We start from the raw sequence: 9,810 nt of genomic DNA on the forward strand, positions 1-9,810 counted from the left end.
ATGCTCAGCTCAGTGATCTTGGAGAAGTGGGTTCTTTATGCTGGTACAGATACAGGAGCGGCTTTGTGCCACCATCCAGCCTCCACTCCGGCACATCGCCTGCGTCCCATGCCAGGACGTTGCGCCCGCCGGTTGCGACTGGTCTCATCCTTTGATCCCCGCAAAGTGCAGCGCTCCGAACTGGGCCTGGTTCAGATCGCTCGCCGCGGCCGTAGTCTGGTTGCTGTCCGAGGTGAGCTATGTGGTTTTGCGGTGCGCAACTGTGTCCGCACCAGGTAACATTCACAATCACCATGGGATGTCAATTAAAAGGGGTCTTGTACAAGAAATTGAGCCAGAGCCCAACTAGCATTCGATATTTCGTCAACATCGATTAACATCAAAGTAAATGATGTTTTAGGGATATTAAGGATTCATGGACAACAAATTTACTGTGTCAAATCACTGAGTTGAAACTCACTATTTGATAGTACTCACCAGAAATTTATTCTGCTTGGAACAACAAGCACATTGCTGGCAAATGACACAAAGAAACTAGTCTCTACTCAACACAGCAAAATGTGAAATGCCATACTCGTGAAGACTCCCCATCTTTATGCCTTCACTTGAGGAGGAGCATCGCCCTGCAGAGCGGGATCGGATTTGACAGCATCTAGTGTCTTGAAGAACTCCTCAGGAAGCGCAACAGGCCGGTGCTGAGGAACATGCTTCGGAATTGGGGTGTCATCTTCAATCACCTCGCATTCATAGTCTTCAGGAACACCCCAGGGATCCCATTCTGCCATTCATTGCAATGCAGAATCGCATTATAACAAATTGAAGCAAAAGTTTTGTATCAGCCGACAATATACGGAAACATACATGCTGGAACTGAAAGCATGGAACGATCGTTATGCAGATAAGCAGCATTGCAAATACAGCATCAGACACACTTGGCAACCTATAAATTGAACATAAATCTTCCAATCCATGCACTCAACAGAGCTTTTGCTATTAAAAAAGTTTGTTTCTCAAATATCACACTGAGTCACTGATATAAATTTAAAGTTCTGAAGCTCTATGGACAAAACATATATGAATAGATTTGCATTCTTGCTAGTAAGCTAAAATGGTAAAACCAGATTAAGAAATAAGAATAAAGGGCACATATATTATTTGGGATTTATTTCAGTTATACTCTACTAACTCAGAAATAGACAGACCAACTAAACGCATCAAATTTTCTTCCCACATTTTTCACAAAAGATAAACTGGCACACTAACACTTCTATCAGAACTAACACAAAATAAGAGGTTAAATGCTGCACAATCAACTTAGTGGTATACTACAAAGGATACAGTGTGATAGAAATACTAATGCATTAGTCCTACGCACCGCTCCTGATGGGAGGAAACAGGTATTATAAATGGCCATTTCCTGATTTCCAGATGCAGCATGCACCATGACTAGAACCACACAGGACATCTATAAACACTCCAGTCACCAGTAGTATTTCCAAGTGCCAATCAGTCCATAAAAAAGCTCACTCTATCTTTGGTTAGAGCTGTAGACACTAAATGATCATATCATGGAGACTTCTTGGGGGGACATATGGCAATCCTCACACCTACCTTTCATCTATCTACAATTCCAATGAGTATCCATAAAATTCCAATACTACCACCAACTATTATCAAACGATACCATTTGTCCTAGATGAGCTAACCATGCATTAATGATTAATCGCTATTGTATTGTATTACCGATGTCCCCAAATCAGTGAAGCCACCCATCACGCAGGCAAAATTTACTGAACCAAATACATCAATTACCCTAACTGCTGGCTACGGATCAGTAAATCATAAAAGGGGAATCAAGTGTGGAGATAACGAGGGTGAAGGCAAGGTAGACAAGAATCACATACCAATCATTTTGGCGATGAGCTTGAGCTCGTCCTCGGCCTCCTCGATGAGCTCCTCGACCTGCCCGCATCCGATTCGGTCCTCGATGCGCTTCCAGTCGTCCTCCTCCTGGCAGATCTGGAGGCGGTGGTTGGTGAAGGACTCGACGGCCTTGCGGTAGCCCTCGTCCTTGGGGACCGCCTCGATCTCCTTGAGCGTGCGCTTGTATAGACCGATGAGCACCTCCCGCGCGTTGGGCACCACATCGAGGCCCACGATCCCCGTCGTCTGCTTGACGGCGCGCGCCGCACGCAGCGCCGCCAGGCCGCCCTCGCCGGTCAGGATCCGCCGCAGGAACATCTCGCCGTCGTTGCCTTCCGAGTGGTGGTGGTGGTAGGGGTCGTCTCTCTGATGAGGTGCGGGGTTGGGGCGAGAGTTTGTGTGGTCGTATGGGCCGGACTCCCTGCCGAGTGGGCTCTCGCGCTTTCTCCATGTTTTGCGGAATGGGCTTTCGTCGCTACGATCACTAGTGTACATCAAAACGCTCCCTTTCCATCTTTTTTAGAAAAAAACTCGCTTTCTTGTTTACTTCGGATTTCAGGCAATTTGCAGGGGTAAACTTTCTTTCGAGTCCATGTTCTTGCCAACGACTAGAATTACAGTTTCAATAAACAAAAAAGAATATAATTGTGGCTGTGATAAGATGATGTTAGCCAAAAGGTCCAGTTAAGGATTACGTTACTCAAGACTTGGCGCGAGAGATTACATGGCACAACTGGACCTATTCTGCTTGCATCATCAACCCAGCGAAGGGATCAGATTCAACCTCCCAAGTCCCAAAAATAAGGAATGCATTGCTAGCACCAGAGTTTACACAAAGTGCTTGATTTGATTTACAGAGTTATCGCAGAGTCAACAACCTACAGATATCGACAGTTTTTTTGCTAGTTCGGTATACCTTAAACAAGCGTGCAAAATCATGGATTATCCATCAGTGCACCACCAAGTTGCTGTTTGGTTTCCCTGCCAAGACAAAGCTTACCAACATCAGGTTGGAATTGAAGAATGTAAAAGCAACTAATACAAGGAAAGATAGCAGCTCATCTTGGCCCTTGACCAACAATGCATTGGATACAACAACAACATAGCCTTTTTTTCCCAAGCAAATTGGGGTAGGCTAGAGATGAAACCCGAAAGAAATAAGTTCAAGGTTCAGGCACATTGATAGCTAGTCTCCAACCGCTCCTATCCAAAGCTATCTCTTTAGAGATATTCCAATCCTTAAGGTCTCTCTTAACCGACTCATCCCACGTCAGTTTAGGTCTACCTCTACCCCTCTTTACATTATCGACCCGCTCAAGAATCCCATTACGCACCGGCGCCTCAGGAGGCATTCGTTGGACATGTCCAAACCATCTCAGCCGATGCTGGGTAAGTTTCTCCTCAATTGGTGCCACCCCGACCCTATCCCGAATAACTTCGTTCCGGACTCTATCCCTCCTTGTGTGCCCGCAAAACCACCGCAACATCCGCATCTCTGCTACACTCAGTTGCTGGACATGTCGCCTTTTTGTAGGCCAACATTCAGCACCGTATAACATCACCGGACGAATTGCTGTCCTATAGAATTTGCCTTTTAGCTTTTGTGGCACCCTCTTGTCACAAAGGATGCCAGAAGCTTGCCGCCATTTCAACCAGCCAGCTGAAATTCTATGCCTAACATCTTCATCAATGTCGCCATCCTTTTGTAGCACCGATCCTAAATACCGAAAAGTATCCTTCTGGACCACCACTTGCCCATCTAGACTAACGTCTCCCCCCTCATGCCTAGTCGCGCTGAAATCGCACATCATGTACTCGGTCTTGGTCCTACTAAGTCTGAACCCTTTCGACTCTAACGTGCGTCTCCACAGCTCTAACTTCCTATTAACCCCTGCCCTACTCTCGTCAACTAGCACCACATCATCAGCAAAGAGCATACACCAAGGGATCTCACCTTGTATATCCCTTGTGACCTCATCCATCACTAAAGCAAATAAATAAGGGCTCAATGCTGACCCCTGGTGTAGGCCTATGTTAATAGGAAAGTCAGTGGTGTTGCCATCACATGTCCGGACAAACGTCGCCGCATCCTTGTACATATCGTTAATGAGGGTAATGTACTTAGTTGGGACTTTGTGCTTCTCCAAGGCCCACCACATGACATTTCTCGGTACTTTGTCATATGCCTTCTCAAGGTTAATGAAGACCATGTGCAAGTCCTTCTTCTGCTCCCTATATCTCTCCATCAATTATCGTATTAAGAAAATCGTCTCCATGGTTGACCTTCCAGGCATGAACCCAAATTGGTTTTGGGTCACACTTGTCACTCTTCCTAGGCGATGCTCGATAACCCTCTCCCAAAGCTTCATCGTATGGCTCATCAGCTTAATCCCACGGTAGTTAGTACAATTTTGAACATCGACCTTGTTTTTGAAGATAGGTACTAATATACTTCTCCTCCATTCTTCCGGCATCTTGTTTGACCGAAAAATGAGATTAAAAAGCTTAGTTAACCATACTATTGCTCTATCTCCTAGGCATCTCCACACCTCAATGGGGATACCATCAGGGCCCATCGCTTTACCTCCCTTCATCCTCTTCAAAGCCTCCCTGATCAATGGCGGAGCTTGATCTTCGATTTTAGAAAAATGAGGGGGGGCCATCCTTTTGCTACAGTAACGAACAGTGTCAAAATCGCTATTCATTACGTGTGAAATTTGCACAGCCAGGGGCCATGCGCCCCTTTGGCCCGCATGAAGCTCCGCCCTTGTCTCCGATCTCTACCTCCTGAATTCTCCTCACAAAACGTTTGTTGGTATCGTCAAAAGAGTCATCTAACTCAAGGGTAGGGCCCTCACTCTCCCCATTAAACAACTTGTCGAAGTACTCTCTCCATCTATCCATGATGTCCTCATCCTTCACTAGCAGTCGATCTGTCCCATCCTTAATGCATTTGATTTGGTTAATGTCCCTTGTCTTCCGCTCGCGGATCCTAGCCATCCTATAAATGTCCTTCTCCCCTTCTTTCGTGCCTAGCCGCTGATACAGGTCATCATACGCCTTACCCTTTGCTACACTCACAGCTCGCTTTGCAACCCTCTTCGCTAATTTATAGCCCTCGATGTTGGCTGCACTCTTGTCAAGGTGGAGGCGCTTGAAACACTCCTTCTTCTCCTTAATAGCCCTTTGCACCTCGTCATTCCACCACCAGGTGTCTTTCCCCTCCTGTTTACCTCCCCTACTCACGCCAAACACCTCTGAGGCCACCTTCCGAACACATGTTGTCATCTTTAGCCACATGTCATCTGCGTCTTCTCCTTCTTCCAAGGCCCCTCACCTAGCATCCTTTCCTTAAACGCTTGTGACGCTTTCCCTCTAAGCTTCCACCACTTTGTTCTCGCAATCTTGGCACGTTTGTCCCGGTGGACACGTACCCGAAGACGAAAATCCGCCACCACAAGCTTGTGTTGAAGGACAACACACTCCCCAGGTATCACCTTACAATCTAAGCAATCACGTCTATCCTCCCTCCTAGCAAGGATAAAGTCGATCTGGCTCGAGTGTTGTCCACTACGAAACGTCACAAGATGGGATTCCCTCTTCTTAAACACGGTATTCGCTATCAACAAGTCGTAGGCTAATGCGAAGTTCAACACATCCTCCCCCTCTTGACTCCTGCTACCGTACCCAAAACCCCCGTGCACTCGCTCGAACCCTACATTAGTCGCACCCACATGGCCGTTGAGATCTCCTATGAAGAGTTTCTCGCTGGTAGGCAAGGTACTAACCATGCTATCTAGATCTTCCCAAAACTGCATCTTGGTGCTCTCACTAAGGCCTACCTGAGGGGCATAGGCACTGATCACATTCAAAACCGAATCTCCAACTACCAACCGGATTAGGATAATCCGGTCGCCTTGCCTTCTAACCTCTACGACTCCATCCTTGAGGCTCCTATCAATCAAGATGCCTACACCATTCCTACCCGGAGTTGCTCCCGTGTACCAAAGCTTGAAGCCAGTATCCTCAACCTCCTTCGCCTTCTGACCCTTCCATTTAGTCTCCTGAACGCATAGAATATTTACACGCCTCCTAATTGCTACATCAACTAGCTCTCGCAACTTACCCGTTAGGGACCCTACGTTCCAGCTACCTATACGAATCCTAATTGGCTCGGCTAGCTTCCTTACCCTTCGCACCAGTCGAGGGAAGTGCGAAGACCCTTGCTCATTTTTCACTACACCCGGGCGTAGATGTAGCGCGCCATTCAGGTGACGACCCGACCCTTGCTCACTTTATCATCGTACCCAGGTCATGATACGACGCGCCCTTGGGGGGATGGCGACCCGGCCCTTGCCCATTTATCACCACACCCGGGTTCCGATGTAGCGCGTCGCTAAGAGGGTTATGCCCCCAACGAGTTTCTTGTGGGTTTCAAATCCATTAGAGTGGCTATTTTTATGCTGGTTTGACAAAACCTAACGCAACCCTCCTCCTTTATCCGGGCTTGGGACCGGCTATGCTGAGACGACTTAGGAGAGAGAGTCTTCCAGTCAGCATAGGCGGAGTTACCAACAATGCATTGAATACTTTAAAAAAATCTGATGCACAGTATACAATGAGTGTTAATAATGTACTATATAATTTGCTCCTTTGTCGAGTAACAAACACAAGTATATGCTGGTTAGATTAGTTCCTGAAATGCACATACTGACTGCATTAGGTAAAACTAGTGCGTGATATCAACAACTTCCAAAGATTCCAAAACACTGACTGCATTAGGTAAAACTCTATTTAAATGGAGCAATACTATAATACCTCAAAAGCCAAAATGAGCCACTTCCTCATCTTCTCCTTCATCTTCCCCGCCTTCATCATCCACAATAAACCCAGACTTTTCAAATTCCTCCTCAAATTCATCTTCTTCTTCATCCTCAGCATCATCCATCATGTCTGAAGCAGGATTTTTGTCCTTCAAACCAGTACTGAGCACCACAGTTTGTCCTTTAGATTTCATCATATCTCTCTGCAATTTTTCCATGTTCTCCTTCCTGTGTTCTGCCTCCAATCTTTCCTTCTCAGCAATCCTCTTGTCAAGATCAGCCCTGGAAAATTCAAAAGACCAATTAGGAACAATGTTGCAAGTATGTGCAGGCACATTAGTCTTCTATCTCATCTTAGGAAACAAGACCTGTAGGTTTCCATATATTCCTCGGCGCTTGCTTCTATAGCTTCATAAAATGTATTGACTCCAGTACCAGCCACCGCAGATACTCCAACAGAGCGTAGATTCTTGTAGAATTCGTCAAGGACCAGAGAGAGGCTATGTGTATATGTAGCGGAATAAGATTTGTCCGACTCCAAAGCTGTCTGAAATGCCTCAAAGTCTTTCATCCACTGGTCCAGTAATAAAACAAGATATTAATGCTAGATTGTGAAAATGCCAAACTGGTGGAATATATAGCACGATAACTCAAGTGAGTTGAACATACACATACTTCAACAACAACAACAACAACAACAACAACAACAACAACATACACATACTTCACAGTAAGAAAATTCAGCCAAGTAAAAGGAGAGCCATTGCAAGGCATGTCAAGTAAATTGCAATTTTGGCATGATGCAAATGTATGGCAGATGCAAATGGGATAGAGTCAACAACAAAGGAAAGTCATAAATGGTATACATACTTCGATAGCAAACTCATGCTTGGCGACATCAACCTTGTTGAATGTCAGGACTAAAGGGAGGCGGGTTTTATAGAGAATACTGCAGGCATAAAGCATATTGCTCATAAAAGTAACAGGGCTTGTTGATCTGGGTGTGTCGACAACATATGCAACAACCGTTGGAAATGTTGATGCAAAAGCTTCAGTAATGATAGCTCCCGAAGCCGACCAAGTGAAGATCTCAATCTGCCCAGGAGTGTCCACAAGTACATAATCCAGTTGATCTGCACGTCTTTCAATGATAGACACAACCTACTAATGAATATCAACATCATGTTAGCCGAACAAAACAAAGGTAGTAGGAAACTGCATTTCCCATATGCACAAAAGAAGAAATATATTTAAGTTGAATTATTCAGCATGGCATCAGATAAATACCCTGACACTCCTATGTAGGCTGAATTGAGCACAATTTCTAGGGAAGTTAGCATGGGATGGTAATAATAGGCATCACATCTAGAATGCATTATTTAGCACATTCAGCAGTATAATGACATCATTTCACAAAGCATATTCAGTTCTATATGTCTTTCATCCCAAATCCTGTTATGTTGAGTAGAATCTTAACAGTGCACAACATCTTGTTACTACTGCTGAGCATTCACTTTCCTGTTATTGGAAGATCTATACCTGATCCGCAAATTAAAAAGTTATCCTTGAGTTCAAGCTCAACTCTGAAGCTATCTAAACATTGATTGCAAAGCTGCAACTGATAAATTATCATTCAACTCCAGATACATGTAAAAAATTATTTGCTTTCCTAGTAACTATTTAGTCCCATGCACAACATACTAGGCTAATTTATTCTGTTGACATGGATTATATATTCAAATTACTTTCTATTTTCACTATCAAAGTTGATCAAAATTGTCAAATCAAGTATTCCTCTTTCCAATACACGTGACAGAATTCATAGAACTAGAAAGATAACAAGCAGAACTAAGAAACTATCTGAACGACAACTAAGAAGCTATCTGAACGACAGACCCGCATTTCTGCAATAAAAGAATAGGTTATAACACCCCAACCGCATCGAACTTGGTGGCAAAAAGGTTGAGCGAGGTGAGGATGCCACCATTAGGACCAAGCCCATACTCCTTCATTACATCCTTATACCGCACAGTGTCGCGGATATTGATGTTGGTCCCAAAGGGTAGTGTCATCACCGCGGGGTCAAGGTTAACGACATAGCCCCTCTTGTTTGAGGCTTGCATATCGCACACCAGCCGGTGCATCAATGTCGTTTTCCCCGTCCCTACACGAGACCATAGACCAAAACTGTTATCTCTCAGGTCGGTTGAGAATTCACCACGGGATCGGTTCCACAATTCATGCTCTAAAACTTCAATTAAAGACTTTTAAAAAAAACACTTCAATTAAACAGCGGGCGGGCGCATTCGACGCACCGGCCATGCCGATGACGATGATGATCACGGGCTTCTTCTTGAAATTGGTGCGCCCCGGGCCAATGGAGAGGCCCCCGATGGAGTCAGCGAGCTCCTCTCTCTTCATGCTCCCCTCCTCTGCTTTCCCCTTCCCCTTCGCGTCCGTCTGCACATGCTCGACAGCAAAGGCGCAGAACAGTCACTACCATACCCTAAATACAAATCAATAAAGGGAAAAATCATCAAGGGGAGTGTTTTGGGGAGAGGAGGCGGCGGCGGCGTGCCTGTTCCTCGAGGTCCATTTGGGTAGGCTTGCTCGTGGCGGCGGGGTCCGAGTCGACGTCGACGTCCATCGGCGCCGTGGTGGTTTAGCCGCTAAACCCTATGCTTCACTGGGGCTGGGGGCTGCTGGCACGGAGAGGAGAGAAGCGGCGGAAAGGAGAAGTCGAGAATGTGGGGAGACGGAACGAGGACTTGACACTTTTTTTTGATAAAAACAAGGACTTGACACTTGACTTTGTTGGTTGGACTCGCCGACCAGATACGGTGGGTGAATGGGTGAGTTCGCTGGGCTTGGCCCATGCATGCTGCTTATTGGTCTGATCCGGCCCACACGCTGATGCGGCCTACGACGAATAGGCCGATTGGTGTGGGCTCTGCGCTAAAACTTCCAACTCTGGCAAACGCAGCAGGTAAGAGCGTCTCCAAGAGCTCTTGTATCTATGGATAGCTAAAATTTTGATATAGCTATTATGTAAAATGAAATAGCT

General features: G+C 45.6%; 2 protein-coding genes across 2 annotated transcripts; both read right to left on the reverse strand.

Moving 5' to 3' along the window:
• Positions 1-320: 320 nt before the first annotated feature.
• Positions 321-2,348, reverse strand: LOC120691340 (probable NADH dehydrogenase [ubiquinone] 1 alpha subcomplex subunit 5, mitochondrial). Its single transcript, XM_039974380.1, has 2 exons — positions 1,905-2,348; positions 321-778 (listed from the first exon to the last, which is right to left on the reverse strand). The coding sequence occupies exons 1-2, from the start codon at positions 2,239-2,241 to the stop codon at positions 594-596; spliced, it is 522 nt and encodes a 173-aa protein (XP_039830314.1). The 5' UTR covers positions 2,242-2,348; the 3' UTR covers positions 321-593.
• A 4,394-nt stretch (positions 2,349-6,742) lies between these two features.
• On the reverse strand, positions 6,743-9,393 carry LOC120689278 (GPN-loop GTPase QQT2-like). The gene is made up of 6 exons (XM_039971585.1): positions 9,325-9,393; positions 9,062-9,206; positions 8,684-8,910; positions 7,617-7,907; positions 7,115-7,320; positions 6,743-7,028 (listed from the first exon to the last, which is right to left on the reverse strand). The coding sequence occupies exons 1-6, from the start codon at positions 9,391-9,393 to the stop codon at positions 6,743-6,745; spliced, it is 1,224 nt and encodes a 407-aa protein (XP_039827519.1).
• Positions 9,394-9,810: the final 417 nt, after the last annotated feature.

Source organism: Panicum virgatum, chromosome 9N, assembly GCF_016808335.1.
Source record: "Panicum virgatum strain AP13 chromosome 9N, P.virgatum_v5, whole genome shotgun sequence".
Taxonomy (NCBI): Eukaryota; Viridiplantae; Streptophyta; class Magnoliopsida; order Poales; family Poaceae; genus Panicum; species Panicum virgatum.